Genomic DNA, 24,468 nt, shown 5'->3' with positions numbered 1-24,468 from the left:
CCCCGGCGCAGAAGTGTTAGTCCCGACGTCAGCAGAAGACATGATGGCAATGATTATTTAACAAAATAAGAAGTGAGGAAATTTGTTTGTTTACCTTGAAGAAAAACACTCGCCGGAGTAACAACTCTGAAAATTAGAAGACAAAGAAGCCCTTAAAAGTTTAGAAAGAAGAAAATTTTGGAGTGTGTGAAATTGGTGGCCAATTTCACGGAATAACTGCCCTATTTATAAGGAAAAGCCCATGAAAAAGGACCAATCAGAGAACAGCCCATGAAGCGCCAGCCAATCAGCTAACAGACACGTGTCAGACATGCAACCATGGAAAGTCAATCGTCGCAACAGTCAAACGTCAATCAATGCAACAGTGATCAAGCGTCTTCAACACGCCCCTTTACCTCTCTTCGCCCATTCATCTTCCTCAACAAATTCCTAGGTATCTGCTCTCCGCCGGCCACATGATCAACCAAGCTAGGAAGCACCGGCACTGGGGCAATCAAAAACAACCGGCACTCCCAACCCTGGTCTCGGCCAGCGTCACTTCCTTTTCCACATCGGATGCCCTTTACACATCCATGTGGAGGGGGGATATGGTACGGCCTAAGAAGAACCAGGCCGAGGTAGAGGAAGCCGATACAGAAAAGTTTCAGAAATTACTTGCGCAGAATATACGCTCAGCATACATCGGAGCCCATACCACGGCATAGACTACGCTGGGGGCAAATTGATGGGGCATATTCTGCACCGCTGACCAAGTCAACATAGTGAGCAAGGTCAAGGATATCCACAACAAAGTCAACGACTTAGACAGTCCAGCCGATGCAACCCATCTACTGTCACTGGGGTCTCGGCTACCGCAACCGGCCAATGGGACACGTACCCGCGTACTCATATCCAAGATCCTCGGCCGGCCTGCTATGGGTCCATCGACCGAGGGTAGAACGGTCTTTTCACCTGCTAGCCACTTGGCCACTTGGCCACTACGTGACAAAAGGTGAAAGTCTATAAATACTCCTCAACCTTCATTGAGGAAATGATCCAAAAAATTAACCGAAGAATCACTATTCATCTGGTAATATCTCCCTTATCTCTCTACAATACATCCTTAGCCAAGTAATAACAACTTATCCCTCTAAGTTTACTGACTTGAGCGTCGAAGTGAGTACGCTTGGCACAAAGTCAAACCCTCAGTTCGTTCATTGTTGCAGGAGAGGCCGAGAGGAACGATAGAGACGAGGGATCCAACTCAAGACATCATTCTACAAGCCACGGGTGGTAACAACACTTGCTCTGGAATTACACCCGGAACAATTTGTTTTTGCATTTCTATTGTACTTATTTAGTTGGTCTAAATCTACGATCTACATAATTAATGTTTAAATTTGTTACAAACAAGTGTTCACATACACTGGTTTATAAGGAAATAACGTAATCTACTCTTGTAAATAAAAATTGCATACATAAAAAACTTTACATCCGGATAAAAGAAATATAATCTAATATAATCAACTTTAACATATGTATGTAATTCATAATATTAATTCATAGAATTTTATTTACACGAAATGTATAAAATTATTTCATAATATTAATTCATAGAATTTTTTCATAATATTATTTAATAGAATTTGTTGTAAGACGGAATTTATCGTATATTTGAAAAGACGAAAATCTGAAGAAATAAATACATTGCACACTCACGGGTCCCACCATAACATGAATTTAAACGTGGGGCGCTGAGGATTGAGTATTGTCTTTTGTATTAATATAGATAAGATTTTTGGGTAAAGAGGATAATAAAAATCGATGTAACAGAAGTATTTTGTGATTGGGACAGAGCGAGTATTTTTTTTAGCTGGACCTAGTTATTATACTCACGTCAGTTTCCTGGTAAAGCGACTATCTTAAACAAACAAAAACTTTCCCCTACATAACACCCAGCAAAAAAATAAAAAAATAAAAAACTCCCAAGAGAAAATAAAAATCACTAGTGGCAGAAATGTCAGTGAATGATAATTGTCAGTCCTATTTTTAATTTATTTATTTCAGTGATTGATTGTTGGGTTTTTGATCAGTCATCCAACTCATTTTCCATTTTTTTTTTCTTTTATAAAAAATAGAAATGATGACGATATTGTCTACATTTCTTGAATAAATGGAGAAATAGAGTTCTTCTTATATAAAATATACGTTATTATAAATAACAACACCCTTATTAATAGTTGCTTCGAAGTAGGACTCTTGCTCTCTCATTTTATTTGCTCAAATACTGAACAAATTTGAGTCACATAAATCACAACTAACCCTTTAATCTAAGGTGTGTTCCATTAATCCTTATTCCTTACATTTTATTAAAATACTCCTCACAATCACAAATGAATACAAGTGTAAGGTAGTACTAATCAAGTTTGAATTTTGATGGTTTATTTAGATTTGTATTTATGATATGTGTATTAATCATGCATAATTCTGTTGTGGGTAGTGCTATATTTGATTGTTTTGTAGTTAATTGTTGTTAAATAATCTATGTTCATTAATTTAGAGCCATGCATGTGTTTTTTTTGACTTGGATCTTTTGGGTAATTTGATTTTGATTTATAGTTTTTGCATCTGGGTTTGTTTTGTTGTGTGTTTATGTAAATTCTCAGAGTTTTTGAAACCCATTTTAGAATTAATACCAATCTCCTACACCAACCCGATTGAACTGTTAACCGAATGGCCGAATCCCAACCCCTTGGTATAGTACTTGGGGGTTGGGATTCGGGTGCTTCTGTTGCATGTGGGAGATTCGAGTTAATTTCCCAACAAGTGTATTTGAGATTTGTTATAAATGATGATTTATGTGACAAGGACCTCCTTACCAAAAGAATGAAAAATATTGATTGTCAATGTCTCAATGATGTTATTTTCACAATCAATTGTTGAAAACAATGGCATTTAATTAGAAAGATGAGGAATATTCCGTGTTTGATTTGTTCAAATTTAGTACTCCACTTCAGTTGATTAGATAGAACTAGGGGAGTATCTAAGATTAGACTTGTGCGATTAGGCGTGCCTGCAGCATCGATAACGACGCTGTTAATTCATGGCTATGAGTTTTTATTTTGCTGTAATTCCCTCAAATTGTGATCTAAGTAAAGGGCCTACTTTCTTAGATTTTCATTAACCACAAAAATCTTATATGAGCTGGTCTTAACCGTGATACCGATCCATTAGGCCTTTAGTTAAACGAGGAATACTTGAGAATATGGATTGGTTTTACATGTAAGAGAAAGTTGTGCTCCGTGCCTCCGTGGTTGGTTGTGATTGTATTGTGGCGGAGCTTAGAAAATTGCACAATGGCTATTGTTTTGGATTGGATGAATAGTGCTATGCCTCTTAACATCAATATATTTCCATGTAAACAACTTCGTGAAGTTACTTGTTTTAGTATGTGGAGACCCTTGTCGTATGGAAATAGCTTTTCCTTACTGTGACACTGTCAATGACATAGGGTAATGTTGCGTACATCTGATTCCCTTATCCTACCATATGCGCGCAAACCCTTGAGGTGCTGAGTAACGTTATTGTCTTGTGATTTGCATCTGGTACTTATAGTGAATGAAATTCTCGTTTGTTTCAACGTGAGCATGATCTGACGGTTCTATGTGCAGGTTGGAGAAAAGCTAAATTTTCTGCCCCTCTATCCCATTTGAACTTCAAATCACTCAAAATGTCAGAACTCTCTGTTAAAGTCACGCAGAATGGAAATATAACCCCGCGTGATGCATTAGATGAAATTGAAGAACGTGATTTTGCAAAGCTGTTGGACAGGCCTCGGACCTTGAACATGGAAAGCAGGCAAAGATCACTTGATGAAAGGTCCCTAAACGAGTTCACAAACGCCACCCCTCGAGCATCAACAAGAAATGCCGAGAATATATCCCGTTTAGCAGATCATCTTGAAAATATTTTGGCCAATGGGCGACGATCTGGTATCAACACTCCCAGATCAGGTTTTAGTACCCCTAGGTCACTTGCTGGCTTTGAGCCTCATCCAATTGTTGGTGAAGCATGGGATGCTTTGAGGCGTTCCTTGGTTTATTTTCGTGGTCAGCCCGTTGGAACTATTGCTGCTTTAGATAGTTCTGAAGAAAAATGCAACTACGATCAGGTGAAGACAAAGATTCCGCTTGATGTTTAAAATGGTTTTAATATAATTTTTTTTATAATTGGTTTTGTACCATTTGATGTTTCCGCTTCTAATCGAGACAAAGATTCACCATTCCATTTTAGATTATGATGAAATGAAATAAAGCAAACTTAGTCAATGAATCCACACTCTTTTTATTCTGAAATAGCACTTGCTCGATGCAATTCTCATGTATCACCCAGTAACAACATCAATGTGCTAACAACACATTGGTAAGGATGCTTGCGATTGACCCCCTCCTTCTACCCAACCATTTGGGGGAGGCCTTGAGGAAGTGGGATAATGTTGTTGTAACTTCCTTTTCTAATTTCATCTTGTGAGAAACATTGTTACTGATAAATTGCTGTAATCTTGCGGTGCTGTTTTCAAGAGCTTAATCTTAGAATTTTTGTTAACTCCGAGCCTAAGTTACCATGTACCCAAGTCTTATGTGCTCACAAACTCTTAAAATGCTTTCATTTTTATAGGTCTTCGTTAGGGATTTTGTCCCAAGTGCATTGGCATTTTTGATGAACGGAGAACCTGAAATTGTGAGAAATTTTCTTCTGAAAACTCTCCGGCTTCAATCATGGGAGAAAAAGATTGATCGATTCCAACTGGCAGAAGGTGTGATGCCAGCTAGCTTTAAAGTTTTCCATGATCCAGTGAGGAATCACGAAACTTTAATAGCGGATTTTGGTGAAAGTGCTATTGGAAGAGTTGCCCCTGTTGATTCAGGATTTTGGTGGATCATCTTGCTTCGAGCATACACAAGAAGTACAGGAGACTCTTCATTAGCTGACATGCCGGAATGCCAGAAGGGTATGCGGCTTATCCTCAGTCTCTGTCTTTCTGAGGGCTTTGATACCTTTCCAACTCTCCTCTGTGCTGATGGTTGCTGCATGATTGATCGCAGAATGGTAAGCTCTTCTAGTTGAAATTTGTATGCTGATAACAGATTTAATGAAGTTTCTTGTAATTTAGACATTTTTGACATTTTATGCTTTTGCTAATATAGCGGCTTTATATAGAGCTGATAGAAATGAGGGTATGTAGGATTAGATTGACCTCTGATTTTAGAATTAAAGTGCTGGTACACCTGAGTAGAGAAAACAATAATGACTAGAAACCCACCTGACCAGAAACTGACCAGAATTTATCCGAACGGAACATTTTCCTTATCCAAAATGACCCAAATTTCCGAAATAATGAATTTCCACACCCTAGATTTATAAACATGGCCTGAATGACCTGACCCGTAGAAAACTTGGATGAACACTGTTCCCGTCCGATCTGACCCAACTCGATTTAGCCGACTATCTCCTGACCTGAACGACCCTTTTGCCGGGTTTGCCTATTGCCCATGGAAGGATATTTTGAGATGTATACCGTGTCTTAAGGGGGAATGTCTACAGTTTCATTTCCATTTCCTCCCATGGCAACTCTATTACATGTGTTTGTCATTCAGAACTCACAAGTATTTTTCTCTACTTTCCTTAATCTTGGCATCCGTGACTCTATGAGAACAACTACTTTGTTAGTTTGACAAAGAAATATGCTCCATTTCTTCAATTATTTCTGATACTCTTCTTGTACAGGGTGTCTATGGATATCCGCTAGAAATCCAAGCCTTGTTCTTCATGGCATTGAGGTGTGCTTCAGTTTTGCTAAAGCCAGACGATGAAGGGAAGGAATTCATAGAGCGAATAAATAAGCGTCTTCCTGCTTTGAGCTACCACATGAGAAGTTATTATTGGATGGACTTTAAGCAGCTTAACGACATATACCGATATAAAACAGAAGAATACTCTCATACTGCTGTAAACAAATTTAACGTGATGCCCGATTCCCTTCCCGAGTGGGTCTTTGATTTCATGCCAAATCGTGGAGGCTACTTTATTGGCAATGTCAGCCCTGCGAAAATGGATATCCGTTGGTTTTGCCTGGGCAACTGTATTGCTATCATTTCATCCATGGCCACTGCCGAACAATCTACTGCCATCATGGACCTTATAGAAGCAAGATGGGAAGAATTGGTTGGTGAAATGCCCCTTAAAGTTTGCTATCCAGCCATTGAAAGCCACGATTGGCGCATTATTACAGGCTGTGATCCCAAAAATACCAGATGGAGCTATCACAATGGTGGATCCTGGCCAGGTATATACTTCTTCATTATGAAATACTCAAGAAAGTTTCATTTACAGTGTCCCTTTGATTATAATGATTTTTTTCTTTTTCTTTTGCTACAAAGTACGAGTAGTTGCTATATTCATTCCCAAGGGGTAAAAATAAAGCCAAATCTTACCAAAGACAATCCCCTAATCAAGTATAGATAGTCAACAATCTCGTCACACACTTCCATTTTTTAGCATCCGTCACAATTTCAAAAATTGGGTTATGGATCCACCGCGACAGGCGGATAGCCTTAACCTATGTGCTTACGGGTGAGCCCGAGGGCTGTTCCCGTCCCTGTCAGGGAAGATGCCAAGCGTCTCTCCTTTTTATGAACATGGTTATTCTAAAGACATTTGAAGTATGAATTATGGATATAAAATTTTCAGCAGAAACATGGGCAAAATGCACAAAATGTTTAGCTTTTTGGTGTCCGGAAACTCTAGTCAGTACATGTAGATCTGCCAGTGGAAACTAGGACATTATGCAAAATGTGATGCATGATAATTTTAGGGTTCTGCCACTGCTAAATCCTGAAAGCCATCCTACTTATATTCTTATAAATAAAGTAACAGAAAATTTCTGCAAGTCCTTAGTAAGACTGTCCTAGGATAAGTTTAAAGTTGAAAGCTCACTCAGAATCCTTAAAAGCTCACAGCATTGTGCTGCAACACCTCACAGTAAGACCGTCTTATCTAAGTTTCATGTAAAAATAGTACTAATTTTGTCACCATCCTCACCCTGCTTAGGATTACAAGTTCTCAAATGACAGTGTCTCGCCAAGTTCTTTTTGTGAGAGCGCTTAATCCGGCCACTAGTTCTAGGACGGGCTAAAGATGTTCCATTTTGTCCCCTATTATTCTTGTCTTGCAAGTTCACTGAAACTGCACCATTTAACTTACTTGCAAACTTGCATGGATGCAGTGCTCTTGTGGCTCTTAACTGCTGCATGCATCAAGACGGGACGTCCTCAAATTGCAAGACGGGCCATAAACCTGGCGGAATCCAGATTACTGAAAGATAACTGGCCGGAATATTATGATGGGAAGCAGGGAAGATTTATTGGGAAGCAGTCCCGGAAATGTCAAACTTGGTCAATTGCTGGATATCTGGTTGCAAAGATGATGTTAGAGGACCCTTCACATTTGGGTATGATTGCTCTTGAGGAAGATAAACAGATGAAGCCCGTCATGAAAAGATCAGCATCCTGGACTACCTAATTTATTTAGACATTCCGTTTTTGTTGCATAGCTTAGGCGTAGATCGCGGTTCATGAACAAATTTTTTAGAACTTTTATGGCTTATTATGGCTTCCTGTATATAGATTTTTCATGCTTAGGATGTTCCTTTCCTGTTGATTGATGAGCTGATGGCGAAACTAGTACTCCCTAGGAAGGAAATAAATCTAGTTAATTTCATTTCAAAAAATTATTCGATGGGTGATTTCAGGTAAGTTTTGGTAACTTTGTGTCTAATGCTCCCCAAATTTACTTTCTGGAAAACAAAAAACCGTTAACCCGTGCCCTACAGGAGTCATGTGCAATACTTGTTTTCCCTACCCGCGGATGGCACTGAATTGAGTGGGGATCCTTTCCGTTTCCTAAAAAATGGGGAGTACATTTCCGTTTTACAAAATTTTTTATTGTTTTTCTCATTCTGTTTTCTTTTCCCTTTATTTATTTTAGTGATGAAAATTAAACCGTTAGATTGTCGCGAAATGGAATCTACATCGCTGAAAGGAAATGGACCCTCCATTTCCAAAAGATCGTAATTGCAATGGATTGGGTTAGATCGAATTTTGCGTGATCCTAACCCAATCCAATTTCTTAGTCAATCATCGGTCTAGATCCAAATGTGATCTATATCAATTTTACAATCCATATACGATCAAATAATTTTTTTAGGTAAGCCATTACTATCTACTACACTATATAACCTAAAACTCGAGCTAAAACCCAATTTCACCCAATAGAAAGTTAACCTATATGGCAAAATTTAAAAATTTAAGTCTAACCTAGCCTAAATTCTCTATAAAATCTAATCGGATCGGGTTTGACAGTTTGATTGTGAATGGATCGGTGACGGATTTAGCTCGAATTTTCAATAGCGGAGTTCAATGAGTTGTACTTGGATTTCTAAATAATGGATTAGGTAGGTGTTTCTAAAAGTTGGATTTGGATCATATTTTATTTCTTCTTTGAATCGATTTGGTTTCGACCACAATAAGTTGACAGCAGCTCACATTAAATAGTTTACCTTTTGCTAGTAATAAGTCAACTAATCAATTCGATTCCCACTCGGCTAAAGAAGTCAAGAAGACACACTTTTAATTTAGGTTTCTTTTTCTTTGTGTCTCCTTACTGTCCTGAATTGTACTACATCTTTACAAAATTTGTAGGTCAACTAAAGTTTGTGAAACAGAATAACATACAAGTACTCCCTCCTATTCATTCATTTTGTCCCCCTTCTATTTTGCACAAGAATTAAGAAAATGATTTTGGACCACACAAAACACTCTATTCCACTCTACCCCACATGTAATTAAATTTGGACCACACAAAAGTTACCAAAAAAGGAAAGAGGGACAAAAATCCGACTAGCTTTGATAAGGAAAGAGGGACAAAATGAATGAATAGAAGGGAGTATTAGATTACCTAATCTATAATAACTTTGATGAAAGTCTAAGTAACCAACATAACTACGCTACTACTATCCGTCTTAAGTTTAAAGACGAATCAAATATCATCTCACGTGCCATTTTCCAATGCATTCTTCTTTTATCCTATTTATCTGTATGGATTATTTGACCGGTCTTAAATTTAAGACAAATAATGTCCGTGTCAAACAAAAATTCGTGCTTCTTTTGTTACATGAAAGCCAAGTGGAGTTTACATCTCCAACATAAAAAAGAAGAAGATTGTTTTCATTTCATTCCCACAAATTAAAGTGTTACACATCACAAAATTTTTATATTTTATATCTCCACAAACAATTCTTATGAGTCGTTTTCCGACCAAAAATACAAATATAAATTTTATTTATGTAGAACAATTTGGAAGTATAACGACTTACTAATTCTGTTTGACCAACACAAATTCACAATTTACATTCCATACGACAACATTGTATAATTTGTACCATTAATAAAACGACAACAGTGCAAAATCCAAAATCCTAACTCATTACAAAAATACAAGGGATTTTCTCATTTGTACCCCTCTATTATTAGCTTTTCTCACTTGTAGCCCTGCGTATTTCATAAGCCCAGATGTACCCCTCAACTTTGCAATGACTTTCATCCGTGACCAGAAGTCATATTCCGTTAGTTAAAATCTGTTAAGTTTATCATTTGACAATTAATTATTCTCTAATCAATTTCAATTAATCCTTGATACTAAATAATCGTAATAATGGAAATAAAATGAAGTATTTTTTTTTTTTTTTTTAAATAAACCCCCTCAATCACGGCAAGTACCCTTGTTACCAGCTACATCTTATCACCTCCGATCGCCGCCATCATAACTCAGCCTACCTTGCCATCGAGCACCTTCATCAAACCTCGCACGAAAGCCACCATTCCTGGCTGCGCTCACCATTCCTTGGTGCTAGCGTTGTTTCACTGTATCTCTTTCATTCAACTTCACAATAAGGCGGTAGAATACATCCCCTAGTTTTGGTGGTCTCGGAGAGAGGGGCTAAATTGTGGCCGAGTTTAAATACTGCTGGCAGTGGAGTGCAGTAAATTGGACTGGTTTTGTAGGGTGGTGGGCCCTGGTGGCCGGTGCAGTAGTTGGCGGATGCTGGTGGTTGTGATGGGGTTGGGGCATGCTTTAATTTTCATATTTGTAAAACCATTTTCTTATTTTTTAAAATTAATTTTCTAATCTTACAAGTAGGATTTAATGATAGTTAAAGTTAATTAGCAGCTAATAATATGCAACATCTTCCATCTAACGGACTAAAGTTGACGGAATTTAACTTTTGGTCCTAAATGAAAGTTATTGTAAAGTTGAGGGGTATATGCGGGCTTATGAAATACGCAGGGGTACAAGTGAGAAAAGGTAATAACACAGGGGTATAAATGAGAAAATCCCAAAATACAAACTGCAAACAATTTACCTGCCACTAAATAGAATTCTTTTTTCGACAAAAATATATCCGATCCAAACCCGCATTTAATCGCCCCGTATCTACAATCCCCCCAACTCCCCTGGTCCCAGGACGGGTCACCTGCCACCAACTTCCCCAAATCAAATACCTTAATTCAGTACAATCACACCTTTAATCAATTCAATTCAGAAGAAACGAATGAACACACGACAAGAGAGAGAAACCTAAATCCCCAAATCAAATCAATTTCTGTAAAAAGATAAAATCAAATCCCTAAATCAATCGAAAATGAGGCCGCAAAGAAGGCCGATCCACACAATAACTTTATGGCTAAAACGACAACCGCCGAAGGTAAAGGCGTTTCTCGCGGTGGTCGCCGGAATGGCGGCCTTGGTTTTGCTTAGGGCTGTCGTGCATGATCACGATAATCTCTTCGTCGCCGCCGAAGCCGTTCACGCCATTGGTATCGCTGTCCTTATTTATAAGCTCGCCAAGGAGAAAACTTGCGCCGGTATTCATTTGATTTCTTCGCTTTAATCTCTATTGTTTCGATTTTTTCGTCAAATTTTGAAGCTAATTTGATGATCTTTTGCTTAATTTGCGCATTTTGATCACTTTCGTTTTCATTTTTCTGGATGTGAGATGAATTTGAGGTTGTGTAGTTTAAATTTTGATTTATCAGGTTGTGGTGATGTGTTGAAGCTCTAATCTTTTCGCTTAATTTGCTCAGTTTAATCTCTTTTGTTTTCAAATTTCTTCTGTTTTTGAGATACAAATTTGAGGTTGTGTAGCTTTATGTAGCTCTGATCTTTTCGCTTAATTTGTTCAGTTTAATCTCAGTGGTGCAGTTCATCTGAAGGTTTATTTATGTAATTATCATATTCGCGGTATCGGATTTTTGTGCCGTTTTAAAAGTTTTGATCTTTTGGCTTTAATTTGCTCCGTTTAATTCTTCTAATTATAATTTTTATTGCTGGAACATTGTAGCTTTATGTAGCTTAATGTCAATTATCTGAAAGGACATTCCTGATAGCATTATTGTTAATTTTCAGATGATTTTTTCGATATGAGTATTGTTTAGATGATTATTTATTCTCTTTTTTTTTTTTGGCTTGATTTTTTACAACTTCAACCCCCTTGTATCAAGATACCTATCTGATGAGGCTTACTTCAAACCAGAGAGCTGTTAATATTTAAACTTTTCTGGTGTGGGCATTTGCCTACATGTGAAGCATAAAGATCCAACCTTTTTCTTTCTAACTTCTTGTTAGTAAAGACTTAAAATGGCCACAGAGCTTTTTGAATTGGGATCAATTGACTTGCGTTTTGAACCTGGACTTTAAATGTACTTTTTTTTAAAATTGTTTTTTGGAGTGTTGAAATTGGATTTTGGAATTGCAGTAATTGCTTTAGATTTTTTAATATTCTTGTTCCTTTAGTCTTTATATTGCTTGATTTTTGGGATTTCGGAAGTTTGCGTTCTAGAAAAGCAAATTGGAGTGTTTGGCTTTAAAGTTTTTGCTATTTTAATGTCTAACTGCCTAAGAAGTCAATGATGCTTGCTTAGTTTTAGAAGGTGCTAGACGCACCAAGGCTTCAGTGAGGAATCAACATGTATACTAATACTAATTCTTCCACTTATGTGATACCAACACAATAGCTAATACTCCTTTTGGTCTGTTTACCACCACCGTGAAATTGACAGCAAATTGAGTATGTTACAGATTGACAACAGATTAATTCGCGGTTGGAGACTTGGAGTAAAACAAATGATTAGTTTTAGTTTTGTTATTAGTATTAGTAGCCGATTAACTTTGTTGAGATGTTTGTCAATTATTATTATTTTTTTTTTTTTAATGTTGGGAGAGCACTATAGTTTCTGTTTGGTATTGCTGAGGTTGTATCTTCAATAAATTATTCTTCTTTGGATGATATGCAGGGCTCTCACTGAAGTCACAAGAGCTGACTGCTATATTTCTAGCAATAAGGCTGTACTGTAGTTTTGTCATGGAATATGATATACATACGCTGCTTGATTCAGCTACGTTGGCTTTTACGTTGTGGGTAATTTATATGATTCGGTTCAGCTTGAGGTCAACTTATATGGAGGATAAGGACAACTTTCCTATATATTATGTGGTGAGTGAAGTGACTTTAACTTGGCTGTGAATTATAAATAATCTGTAATTTCGAGTAGTGGCTACTGACTAACATCAGGGTAAGCTGTTTCATTCGTATTCTTGTCTTTCCAATTATTTTTTGGTTGAGTACACTAATAAGTAATAACCAAAAGAGATTTAGGAGGAATTTCATTACCCTCAGACGCGAGTCATCTATTTGATTATTACAGATTAAGAGGCTTAGCTAGCTGATAGAAGCAATTTATTTTGATCTCTCTATTATGTTGCCTCCTTGCCTACCTGCTAAACGTTTGCTGGGTGCTCATATAGCCATATACTTGGTGATCATTTTTCTACCTTTTGATATGACTGGACATCTTACAGTTTCGAGATCATTATGTACTGGCGTCTCTCCTTTATATTTAGCTGTTGTCAATCTACTCCCATCATAGTGTTATCATTAGTTTGAGGTATCTATTACTGCCTTGTTTCTGCTGGAGCGATGAATGATCTCACTATTTGCTCTGCTCCGTGGAATACCTTGCAGACCATGTGAACTATTTTAACATATTTGGGTAGTGAGGCGTCAAGAACAATGTTAATAGACAAGAACTGTATTGCATTAAGACTTTGTTATTCAGTTTAATATTTCCTAGTATTACTGCTAAAACTTGGGAGTTCAAATTTCAGTTTGGTAAATTCATCACCTTTTCGTTTCTTAAAATGTTTTTTTAATAAATAAACTGCAATATCAACATCGTATGTGAATGGGCTGCATCATAATCTTATGTTAGTTTGTTCATTGCCACTTGCACAGTTGCACGAGTGGTGATTCTGGCTAACTGCTTCTGTGCACTTTTCGTGTGTATGGCAAATGCCGTTTTTTTCATCAGTATTTTTAATGCGGCGTACCTATTATTTTGAGTAACTTTTTTCCATTTTTCCTTAACTTAATTATGTGTCATCTGTTGTTGTTTCTAAGTTCTGGCGAAACCCGTTTAGGGAGGGAGAGAGAAGGGGCATTCCTTTGGTCTAGTTGGAAAGAGGATTTAAATTTTAAACCCATGTGTACACTATGGAAGGTAGGAGAGGGAACCACTTCACCATGCCTTACCTTCAAAATATTGTTGCTTCAGAATTGATTTATATGGCTTGCAACTGGAAATCTGTCTTGTGTCTTGTCTGTATCCCACATACCATATTTTGTATTTTGTTTCTACTTCAACATATCCCTTGTTAAGTTGCGGGGAGTATTAATTTAATTATATTTCCTCTCTCTTTTGGCAGTTGGCGCCATGTGCTGTTTTAGCATTCCTAGTTCATCCCTCAACTTCACACAATATTATAAACAGAATTATGTGGGCAATGTGTGTATATTTAGAAGCTGTTTCAGTGCTGCCACAGTTGCGGGTTATGCAAAATACAAAGGTGCGGTTATCTTGGGAGTAATCTGTATTATGATTAATTGATTATCACTCTGTTGATTTTTGACTCCCGATTGTTTTGTTCCTTCAGATTGTTGAACCATTTACAGCTCATTATGTGTTTGCACTTGGAGTAGCAAGGTTTTTGAGTTGTGCCCACTGGGTTCTTCAGGTATTGTTTTGAACTTGAAGTTTGAGAAAGTGTTTCAAGATAAATGCAGTGTTTCTGGCCCTCCAAATCTCCAATCTCCTTGTACTGGAACTCATAAAAATATATGTATGACTTTTGTTGTTTACTTGTGTTATTCAGTGCACTAAAAATTGCTCTGAAATGTTAATCATGGAAAGGGTCAACATTCCATTCTCCTTGGTACTAGATTGCCTATTTTTTAGCGAGATGTCCTCTTTGTGTTCTTTGACAAAATTTATTCATGTTGTTTCTTATGGATTGGATTTGTTGTCAATTGCTTCTTTTTTTCTTGAACAGTTTTTCGTTTACTGTTCTCATACCATGATTAATAGCAATTGTAAATCTAAAATTACCTATTTAAAACATTTATCATAAATCCGTACGTGTCTTGTCGCGAGAGCTTGTACCTGAGATATGCTCACTGAGTAGAAAATATCTAACAGAAATGAATATGACAGAAGAACCCGGAGGAATTATCTCTAATTGGCTAAGCCTGTAAACATCTATGCTCTTTGAATAAATGTCTTGAATCATTGGTTAAATATAACATGGCAACTCCGGGGATTCTTGTTTATAAGGAGTACGTAATTTGCATAATAAAAATCAATAAAAGAGGATCTTCATTCTTACTTCTATGTTGTGATCTTTTGCCGCTCTTTTTTCATCTAGGTTTTGGATAGTCGTGGGCACCTCCTTACTGCTTTGGGCTATGGATTATGGCCATCCTTTGTCCTCATCTCGGAGATTGTTCAAACCTTCATCCTTGCAGACTTTTGTTATTATTATGTCAAAAGGTTCGTCGCTTGTCTTGTTCATTTACTTATTTTGGTCAATGTTTTTTTTTTTTTTTATATGAAGAGAATCGTAAGGGCACATACATTCGACCCCCTACCCCACTTGCAATTTGCAGAAGCCATTGCAGAGGGGTATTGTTGTTGTATGAAGAGAACCAATACTGACGACTTTTGATCCTATGTTTAATGACTGGCAAGATTGCTTATCTTACATGTATTTTTGACCACAACTCAAGGACTTAAGCTTCTACCTCACACCTTTCATCTATCTTTTTCGTTTATTCATTCCATTTTTTCAATGCTTGCAGCATCTTTGGAGGACAACTTGTTATGCGACTTCCTTCAGGAGTTGTATAATTTTACAACACGATGTGGCAAGCTGCACCAACAATTTGGTTTAGCGATCTCAAAGGGTGGATTTCATTAACTTATTCGGATGTATTCGCTTATGGTGCAGGCCTACAGTTAAGTGCTATCAGGCAAATATGTCACTTGTTTCGACATAGCCATTTTCTCTAGGACTGTTGATTAAAAGTATGTCAAAGTATGAAGTTCTTGAGTTTATTTATCTGGAAAAACTCGTGGTAACTTTTATGGTAGCTGACGGTCAGATTCTGTAACAGATATCCGGTTATACCTAGATCAGAGAAAAAACCGGTATGTGTATTTTGCCTTCTGGAAATTGCAAATTCTTTCTGGACTTTTGAGGATGACTTAAATTTTAGCATGCTTATCCTTGCGTTCCACAGAGCGCTTAATTTGAAAAACACGATGGATAATGGGAACGAGAATATCCAGCGTGCATTAAAGGTGTGCAAATAACCATGCCTTCCTGCCAATGGTTAAAGACGTGCATGTAAACACACCATCTTGCTAGAATATCTATGAGTTGCAACTCTCTTTAATATAATCAGCGAGATGGAATTGAACGTCTTAAACTGAAGGCCAGAATACATGACCGGGATTAGTTATTGGCGCCATGGTGTTGAAAATGATTGAAATTTGTGAAAGCATCCAATGTGTGCTCGTTCCCTATGGTGCTCAAACTTAATCTAAACTCAACCGAGAAGTACTGCATTATGCATCAAGTCATCTTCTACATCACCATTGAGTTGATGGTGATGCTCTATTGGTTGAAACAAATTCACTGACTTGCAGAAAAGTGATTATAAATGAGTATGAATTGCTGCTATGAAGCTGATAGCATCAATTCATTGTGACATGGTTTATTGAGATGTTATCGAGTGACGGAAACTAAAGGGTAGATACACAGCTCGAACGACTTTAGGAGCCTGTTATGAACGTTCCTTGTGGTGATACATGTTTATTGCGGTAATAATGGTTATTTGTATACAGCCGCTAATCTAATACGCCTATGATTTGGCGCTAAACACTTCAATGTATACGTGACTCGGTGTACCTACATGGCCCCAAATGATCTAATTTGAATGCGATGATACGTGATCGATTGAGAACTGTCAATAAGTATAGGAACTCCCTTCAACTCTTTGAAACCATCTCATCCTGTTTGGAATGGGCTTCGCCTTTTCTGTCCTACTCGCTTTTGTTAATCTGTCTGCTACTGATTCACGGCAAAGCCTTAGGGCTACGTCTGCATTACTAATTACTATCATGTTGCAGTATAAGCGGTGCAGGCAGTCGTCTTCTCAGATTATGTGAGAAAAACTAAGACTTGGCTTTAAAGACTAGATAATGGTTTTATAATTTCATAACTAAGTGAAAAGTGTGTTACTCAAGTACAATACACCATTTTTGATACGATATACGGAGCAAATAGCTTCTTAGATTTTCATTATGATTCGAGAATAATTATAACCAGTACACAGTAACTTTATGATAGGAAACTTTTTATGTAGCAGTAGCTTACATGTAACTGCTGTAAAACAGGTAAAATCAACATATTATTATCAGACAGTTAAATTCCTAGCAAGAATACCCTCAAATGTAATTCCAGGACCAAAAGCCAAAATCAGTCCCCAATCATTATCATTCTTTTCTCCATTCTTCTTTTTCAACCCTTCTTCAATCATATACTCCATCACATACACAATTGTATTGCTGCTAGCATTCCCGTAATCCGTCAGAGCCCTTCGGCTAGCACTCAGCTTATCTGGTGACAAATCAAGCCTCTTTTCGAGCCTGTTCAATATCGCAGGTCCACCAGGGTGAACTGCCCAAAACATATCATTATAATCTTCACTAGTTAATCCGACACTACTCATCAGTTTATCACAGAACCCTTCTATATTGTCCTCAATTATTTGAGGGAGGGCTCTATCTAAAGTAAAGCTTATGCCTTCTTCAGTTAGCCTACCATCAATGATCTTCTCAGTATCAGGCAGGAAATGCTGGATTGCAGTGTGCAGCTCGAAAAGTGGGTTTTCTGTTGAGTCCGGGTCGGACCCAATTATCATTGCCCCGGCCCCATCACCAAACAATGCCACCCCAACTAAATCATATGGTCTGTCAGGGTTCGGTGGCTTGAATCCAATTATGGTTGTTTCAGAAGTGGCTAATAGCACCCTGCTACCAGGGTTGTTTTCTGCAATGTCCTTGGCCACTCTAAGGCCAGCCACCCCACCAGAGCACCCAGAAAAGTAAAGCATGACTCGGTTTGTCTCGGGACTCAGCCCAAGCCCTTTAGCAAGGTAGAGATCACCACCGGGTAAACGAGCCTCACTGGAGGACACATAAACCAAGTGGGTTATGTCTGAAATGGGTCTGCCCCAATCTGAGATGCAGGCTTTTGAGGCGTCAATTGCCATCTCCGTTACAGCGTCGTTGCAGATGTCTAGTCTTTGTTTTACTGTGGCTTGGCCTGCCATTGCTAGCTCTGGACATTTCTTTAGAATCTCGTCCGACATTACCACATATCTTGTTTTCACAGTTGTTGTCTTACCTACAAAATTACACAAAATTGTCAAACAATATTCTGTATCAATAATTCTGAAAATGATGTTGAGATACTCATATGGGTGCAAATCAGGAAAGAAAAAGAGTAGAGAAAGTACATAGCCGAGTTAACTTCTGCTTGAGCTCAGGATCGTCGCAATTGGTGTTCTTGAAGTAGCCATCAACTAGAAACTCCTGCATCACAAGTGTATGAGGGAAACCTTTACCAAGAGATAGAACAGTTGCTTTTCCGGGAGTTGGCTTCTTCCCCATGCCATTAAGTTTGATGTTTTCGAACCCCATTTAATCGAAATTTTGATCTTCTAAAGATTAGACTGCAGATATAGTTGATCCCTGCAAACAATTCAACTGTATATATCCTATTGCATAATGTCCATTAAAGAGAGTAGAGAAATTAAATAACATTCTTGAAAAGCATTTATTGTGGGGGGAAATGGTAGAGGTATATTTAGGTGCTCATTCTTGTAAAGAATGTATAATCAAATGGAGAGTAGTTAAGAAGCATACCTTTTGCTCTACTAATAATCTTTCATTCAGTAATCTAATTTGTTCGCGTCACCAGTAATCGAGCTAATTTCCAACTAAAAATCGCCTCCAAAATCATTTTGGAACAATTTATGTCAGAAGTACTCGGTTATACCAGTAAAATTGAAGAGGCATCAATCATATGACTCGAAGAAAATGCATTCTAAAATATGGGATTGGCCGGTAACGCCCTTCAGGATCGAACCTATAACCCAAGTACAAAATCCCGTCAACAATTAACGCTGCCAGGAGCATTTTCTTTTTATCAGGATACTAGCTTAAAAGAGGCATTTTCCATTAGAAGTTCAATACTGCAATGAACACAACTAGAAGAAATTTGAAGTTTGGCAAAGGAACATGACAAAAAAAAAAAACGATTCCATTTATCATATTACTTATTTACTATAGTTAAGTAGGGCAAAATTGAGGATGAACACCCAGTTTGCATTCTGCAACTTCTTAATTGGACCACCAGAATTTATGCTATGAGGTAAGTGTTATACAGTGTGTTTGGATTGGAGGATTTGGAGGGAAAAGAAAGGGAGAGAGAGTAGGGGATTTAAAATCCTTTGTTTGGATAGAAAATTAGAGTGGAAGGAAATGGAGGGGGAGAGATTTGGAGGGATCCATTTTCCCTCCTCCAAGGCAAATCAAAATCTCTCCACAATAGGCAAGATTTGAAAGGAACTTGTATCCAAACACCCACACCCCATTTACCCTCCCCTTCCTTTCCCTCCCTTTCTCTTCCCTCCTTCCCCCTCCCCTCTCTTTCCCTCCACTTTCGCTATCCAAACACACCCTTTGTGTGCCTGAAAGAATTGTAAGGAATGGTAGCCAAGGGAAACTTCAGAGTTCAGCGATGCATTTCCCATCGACAAAATCGATAACTTTAGCAACAGTCAAGTCCAAAGAAGCTGTAACGTCAGTCAAATTTTGCATGAACTCCTCTGCAGAGGGCCTATCGCCATCAATAATATCGGTCACAGCCTTTAGAAAAATAACCGGGACTTTCAGCAACATAAGCAACAGCGGCAATCAAGTACACGGTAAATTAAAATAAAGATATAAATAAGAAGTTTGTGTATAAAGAGCTCGCCAATCAAGAACTAATTAATCAAGGTTCTCTGAAACAGGTTACCTCCATATCTTTGACAGTAGCCTCATTTGCACTGATAGACGCTTCATCGTGTGGGGACATGTCCAAAGAATCACCAGTTGACAATTTCCTTGTCTAAGATATCAGGAAAAAGTTTAGTATTAAGAAAAAAATTGTCGGCGTCATTACATGCGCAAACTGCTATAAGAGTAGAATGGTCTGCAGCAATGATAAGCATCTGATCCTTGACAATTACTGTCAGAAGATTGTGAATACATGTTATGTAACAAAAAAAAACTAAGCAAAATTTTTCTACGGCTTTAATATTAACTTCTCGAGCTGCCCACTTAGAAAAGTGGAGATTGAAATTCAAATCTAATTTAATCAACTAATCTTTTTTTACCCGTCTGCAGTGATCAAATTTTGCAGGATTTGTTGCAGTCACCATTACCTTCAAACTTAACGCGTGCACCATGTTGGATGTAAAGCATGCCTGTCGTAGTCCAACCCCATATAAATCAAAAACCTGAACAAGACAGACCACGCAAATTCAAAAATAAAACATGAGGAAATCTTGCAAAAGTCGGAAATGCATAGACGAAGCATGACTTGCCAACGGAATCAACTTCCCAGCCAAAACCAGCATTTAGACCATAACCAAGTTATTCTGAGTTCAAACGGACACCCAACTGAAAGTATCCTACATTCGTACATGACATACCATGGAGCAAATCCGACAACAAGAACAGAATATAAACTGGCAGTTTGAACGACAAAAAAGGTTCGTAAGTACGTAGTTACTCGCAGTATAAACAGTCAGTCATGAGAAAGTTAAGAATTATGATATAAGAAAGCCTAAGAATCTAATAATGGCAAGGCTTCCACATATAGCCATTTCATTGTAATTGTTTGAGTCATTGCAAGTTTCAAGAAAACACCCAGGGAAATAGATGCTACCATAGCGCCACCACGTTTAATATTATCATTAGCATCAGCAACAGTATTTGGCGTACAACAATGCATGACACATTGAAAGAAGTCATCCAGTGCAGAAGGAAGAGGAATCTTGAAAGACTAACAAGACTTTCACAAGGAGAAGCTTAGATACTCACAGGAATGGGTAGTCTTCTATCATAGAATTAACATTAGTCTGCTTAGCGATGTCATCAAACATGTTAGGCTTTAGGAGAACTACTAATTTATATTCTGTTTCATATACATAATCATCCAAGAGCCTCAAAAGCTCCAGCCTTTAGTTCGAAAAGACGCAGGGTATTGAATCAATGTCAGGAAGAATAGGTCTTTGGTTCTCAAAAACTATGATAGTCTGATGAATGATTTTTCATGAGAATAAACAATATAGCTTGATCATAAAAATATGCTTACCTAATGCTGGATCTTTCCCAGGTTGTACAATGTTTATCTGCATATTCTTGTACACGCGATTATATCGCACCCAAGGAACACCTTTTGGTTACCTGCAAATATTCGGTCTCAAAAAATGAACACCACCAACAACAAACCCATATTCTAAAAGTAAACTAAAATACACCATAAACATTTCATAAAGCCACTTCAGAATAACTGGAAACTGGGAACTCTAAATCAGCAAAAAAGAAGTATAGAAACCTAAACTGTCTCCGGTAAACAACCAACAGTACATACTGACATGGCCACATCTACTTCCAAAAAACAGAGATATCATTAAATCAGTAATCAAGGAGAAAAACCAGAATGCAGCAGCTGCACTCAAACTAATTAAAACAGCAGCATAAACAATTCTTTTCAGCTCATACACCCAGCAGTTCCAGCTATTAAATTGCATCCGAATCGGAGAAGACAATACGACAACTGTATTATTTGAAAACTGCATCAACTATAAGCAATTGTTTCATAACTTCCTCATTCAATAATGCTGGAAATTTTCAAAACAGCAAAACTACTGCCTATAATCGCTTATTTCAAGTTCACAAGTTTTGTTAAGCTTCATTAATGGAGGTCATAAGGCAATTACTAATCCGTCTTGATTAAGCAATTACCGATGAAGCGAGTCCAAGAACAATACCGAAACTAATTTCGCAGATTAAAGCAGTTACTTTGTAATCTATTTTTTTTTTACAATGCAATGACTCGTTCATTAACTTTCTATTTGAATTTATGTCAACTTTTTGAGGGATTCTTTGATGGGTTCTTGTGTAATTTAGAATTTTGTACTTTAATGGAGAAGGATATTACGAGGAGCCTTCCTCAATCAAGCCTACAACGGCTACTTTGCTATTATAAGGCAAAATATTATCATTGCCTATAATAACGTAAATATAGCTGTTGTAATTATCTACTTCCGTATATATCGCTTTGCATTGTATTATATATAGTGTAGTTGTAATATATGATAAGAACAAGAATAATACAATATATTTTCCATCTCTTCAATCATACGATTATAACATGGTATCAGTTTAGGTTTTCTCTTCATCAACAATACGATTAAAATCTTCGACAGCCACACTATGACAAATTCCGACTCCGACAATCCAAACAACAACAATTCCTTAGTCGATCCCACTCGACAACCAATTTATTCTTACCATCATATCGAAAATCCTGGCATTAAAATCACCCAAACCGAATTCAATGGCAATAACTACGATGAATGGGCCCAAGATTTTCTCCTTGCCCTATTAGCCAAGGGTAAGAGCGGATACATCGACGGCACCATCCCGAAACCTGATGCTACTGATGCTAATTTTCAGTCCTGGCAGTCACAAAACGCCCTCGTGATAGCCTGGATTCGTCTCACTATCCACCCAACTCTCAAAAAGTCGATTTCCAAACGGCCCGAAGCACGACAGGTATGGCTCGATATCCGTTCTCGATTTTCTCAACACAACGATGCTCGTATATACCGTTTGCAGGCGGATCTTATGGCATGTCGTCAAGGGCCGACGGAATCGATTATGGCATATTACGGTCGTCTCATCACTATTTGGGATGAGATTGTTGAGGCTGACCCAGTTGATTCGTGCCCCTGCAATCCGTGTACCTGTACATGGGTAACGATTCTGGATGCTCGTCGTGAACGCCGAAAGGTACGAGAATTTCTTATGGGATTAGACGATCGGTTCGATAGTGCTCGGTCTCAATTACTCGGTATCAATCCTCTTCCTCCTCTTAATTTTATTTATAATAGACTCCTCCAGGAAGAGAGTATGCGTGCTCTGAATGTTGCTAAAACAGAACCCAGACCTGACCCTATGGCGTTTGCGGCTCGTCTACCTAATTCATCTCGTCCTCTCACGTCGGGACGCGATGCCCGTCCTATGAAACACGAAACAGACGACCCGAATAGACCATATTGTATTGCTTGTCTCCGTTATGGTCACCTTTATCCAGTTTGTTTTCGTGTCACTGGAAAGTTCCCCGAATGGTGGGGCGATCGTCCTCGGGATCGAATAACTATTAATGAACATGATTTAAGTCGGACTGTGATTCCCGACGTTCAAGGTCGAGCCAAATGGGCTCAACTAAAAAAATCTACGACTGCCTCTACACCACGGGCTCATATGGTGTCGGGCAGAGTCGTGGACCAAGCATCTTCCTCGGCGGCTGTTCTTGACAAAATCGACTTCAATAGCCTAAACCCCACCGAGCTAGATGAAATTACTCAGATGTGGCATGCTCGAAAAAATCAGTCCCTGGAACAATTAAATGGTAATATCTCTTCTACTTCCTCTTGGATTATAGATACCGGGGCATCTCACCATATGTCGGGGTGCCGGGTTTTATTTCGTAATTTACATACTATTAATAAGTTATCAGTCGGGTTACCCAATGGCGATATGACAATTGCCACACATATGGGTGACATTCATTTTTCTCCTCAATTAATTCTTCGTAATGTTTATTTTGCGGAAAATCTTAATTGTAATTTAATATCTGTTTCTAGCTCACATTACGTGACCACTCTCTCACCATCCAATTTTCTCACAAATTATGTCTTATACAGGACCGTTCCTCGAAGATGGTGATTGGTGCGGGTGAGCAGGTCGATGGGCTCTATTTTTTGACCGGGGTTCGACAAAATATACCGCGGGCATACTCAGTCGGAATAACGAATACCCACGAGATTTGGCATCGGAGGTTGGGGCACCCCTCTACTTCTATTTTGCGTTTTATTCCCAGTTTGAATAATGTTCCTAAAACTCATTCTTTAAATTCTCATTGTGATGTTTGCCTTCGTGCCAAACAAACTCGTGAACAATTTCCTTTAAGTTCTAGTATTGCGGACAATTTATTTGATTTAATACATTGCGATTTATGGGGTCCATACTCGGCTAATGCCTCGTGTGGATCACAATATTTTTTAACTATAGTTGACGATTTTTCCCGGTCCACCTGGGTTTATTTACTTCGACGGAAAAGTGACACACGAAAATTTTTGCTTAATTTCTTCGCTATGGTTGAACGTCAGTTCAACAAGAAAATTAAAATTTTGCGTAGTGATAATGGTTCAGAATTCACATATTTAAATGATTTTTTCCAAGAAAATGGTATTGTTTTTCAAACCTCTCAAGTTGACACCCCTCAACAAAATGGGCGAGTCGAACGAAAACATCGTCATATTTTGAATGTTGCTCGTGCTCTTCTATTTCAAGCTAGCTTACCTATTTTCTTTTGGGGGGAGTGCATTCTAACCGCCGTATACCTTATCAATCGAACACCATCCGTTTTACTAAAAGGCAAAACTCCATACGAACTTGTTTTTCAAAAACCACCTCCTATAGACCATTTTCGAACTTTTGGATGCCTTTGCTATGCTCGTAACATAAACCGTTCCCACGATAAATTTGCTCCTCGCAGCAAGAAATGCCTATTTGTAGGTTATCCCTTTGGCAAAAAGGGGTGGCGTGTCTACGATCTAGACACTGGCACTTT

General features: G+C 38.0%; 4 protein-coding genes, 1 long non-coding RNA gene and 1 other non-coding gene across 7 annotated transcripts; 4 read left to right on the top strand and 2 right to left on the bottom strand.

Moving 5' to 3' along the window:
• Positions 1-1,894: 1,894 nt before the first annotated feature.
• Positions 1,895-7,702, top strand: LOC141599501 (putative alkaline/neutral invertase B). Of its 2 annotated transcripts, none has more exons than XM_074419527.1 (5): positions 1,895-2,314; positions 3,651-4,150; positions 4,657-5,088; positions 5,767-6,325; positions 7,265-7,702. In XM_074419527.1, the coding sequence occupies exons 2-5, from the start codon at positions 3,710-3,712 to the stop codon at positions 7,558-7,560; spliced, it is 1,728 nt and encodes a 575-aa protein (XP_074275628.1). In that variant the 5' UTR covers positions 1,895-2,314; positions 3,651-3,709; the 3' UTR covers positions 7,561-7,702. The 2 variants fall into 2 exon arrangements, with proteins under 2 accessions (XP_074275628.1, XP_074275630.1); XM_074419529.1 differs by having other exon boundaries at positions 1,895-2,389.
• Positions 6,552-6,679, bottom strand: LOC141604044 (U6atac minor spliceosomal RNA). The gene has a single exon (XR_012525869.1). It is a non-coding gene; the product is annotated as a U6atac minor spliceosomal RNA (small nuclear RNA).
• A 2,841-nt stretch (positions 7,703-10,543) lies between the features above and the next one.
• On the top strand, positions 10,544-15,680 carry LOC141599502 (uncharacterized). The gene is made up of 6 exons (XM_074419530.1): positions 10,544-10,961; positions 12,390-12,589; positions 13,858-13,998; positions 14,086-14,166; positions 14,854-14,978; positions 15,287-15,680. Exons 1-6 carry the CDS (start codon positions 10,739-10,741, stop codon positions 15,333-15,335), a joined length of 819 nt encoding a protein of 272 aa, XP_074275631.1. The 5' UTR covers positions 10,544-10,738; the 3' UTR covers positions 15,336-15,680.
• Positions 15,681-16,748: 1,068 nt separating this feature from the next.
• Positions 16,749-18,194, bottom strand: LOC141599499 (type III polyketide synthase B). Its single transcript, XM_074419526.1, has 2 exons — positions 18,011-18,194; positions 16,749-17,898 (listed from the first exon to the last, which is right to left on the bottom strand). Exons 1-2 carry the CDS (start codon positions 18,192-18,194, stop codon positions 16,907-16,909), a joined length of 1,176 nt encoding a protein of 391 aa, XP_074275627.1. The 3' UTR covers positions 16,749-16,906.
• A 550-nt stretch (positions 18,195-18,744) lies between these two features.
• LOC141599500 (uncharacterized) lies at positions 18,745-20,791 on the top strand. The gene is made up of 2 exons (XR_012523841.1): positions 18,745-19,483; positions 19,571-20,791. It is a non-coding gene; the product is annotated as an uncharacterized LOC141599500 (long non-coding RNA).
• Positions 20,792-21,759: 968 nt separating this feature from the next.
• LOC141599497 (uncharacterized) lies at positions 21,760-23,849 on the top strand. Its single transcript, XM_074419525.1, has 2 exons — positions 21,760-23,244; positions 23,540-23,849. Exons 1-2 carry the CDS (start codon positions 22,044-22,046, stop codon positions 23,572-23,574), a joined length of 1,236 nt encoding a protein of 411 aa, XP_074275626.1. The 5' UTR covers positions 21,760-22,043; the 3' UTR covers positions 23,575-23,849.
• Positions 23,850-24,468: the final 619 nt, after the last annotated feature.

Source organism: Silene latifolia, chromosome 9 (assembly GCF_048544455.1).
Source record: "Silene latifolia isolate original U9 population chromosome 9, ASM4854445v1, whole genome shotgun sequence".
In the NCBI taxonomy this organism is placed as follows: Eukaryota; Viridiplantae; Streptophyta; class Magnoliopsida; order Caryophyllales; family Caryophyllaceae; genus Silene; species Silene latifolia.
Note: the sequence above shows the minus strand (reverse complement) of the source record. Positions and strands in the feature narration are given on the sequence as shown.

Excerpts from the sequence above, each read along its gene's own strand:
- LOC141599501 (XM_074419527.1), top strand. The coding sequence starts at position 3,710 with ATGTCAGAACTCTCTGTTAAAGTCACGCAGAATGGAAATATAACCCCG. Across the intron at positions 4,151-4,656 it reads AAAAATGCAACTACGATCAG|GTCTTCGTTAGGGATTTTGT; the intron begins GTGAAGACAAAG and ends TCATTTTTATAG. Across the intron at positions 6,326-7,264 it reads CAATGGTGGATCCTGGCCAG|TGCTCTTGTGGCTCTTAACT; the intron begins GTATATACTTCT and ends GCATGGATGCAG.
- LOC141599502 (XM_074419530.1), top strand. The coding sequence starts at position 10,739 with ATGAGGCCGCAAAGAAGGCCGATCCACACAATAACTTTATGGCTAAAA. Across the intron at positions 12,590-13,857 it reads ACTTTCCTATATATTATGTG|TTGGCGCCATGTGCTGTTTT; the intron begins GTGAGTGAAGTG and ends CTCTTTTGGCAG. Across the intron at positions 14,979-15,286 it reads TGTTATTATTATGTCAAAAG|CATCTTTGGAGGACAACTTG; the intron begins GTTCGTCGCTTG and ends CAATGCTTGCAG.
- LOC141599499 (XM_074419526.1), bottom strand. The coding sequence starts at position 18,194 with ATGGGGTTCGAAAACATCAAACTTAATGGCATGGGGAAGAAGCCAACT. Across the intron at positions 17,899-18,010 it reads GCAGAAGTTAACTCGGCTAT|GTAAGACAACAACTGTGAAA; the intron begins GTACTTTCTCTA and ends GTAATTTTGTAG.
- LOC141599497 (XM_074419525.1), top strand. The coding sequence starts at position 22,044 with ATGACAAATTCCGACTCCGACAATCCAAACAACAACAATTCCTTAGTC. Across the intron at positions 23,245-23,539 it reads GTCCCTGGAACAATTAAATG|GACCGTTCCTCGAAGATGGT; the intron begins GTAATATCTCTT and ends TGTCTTATACAG.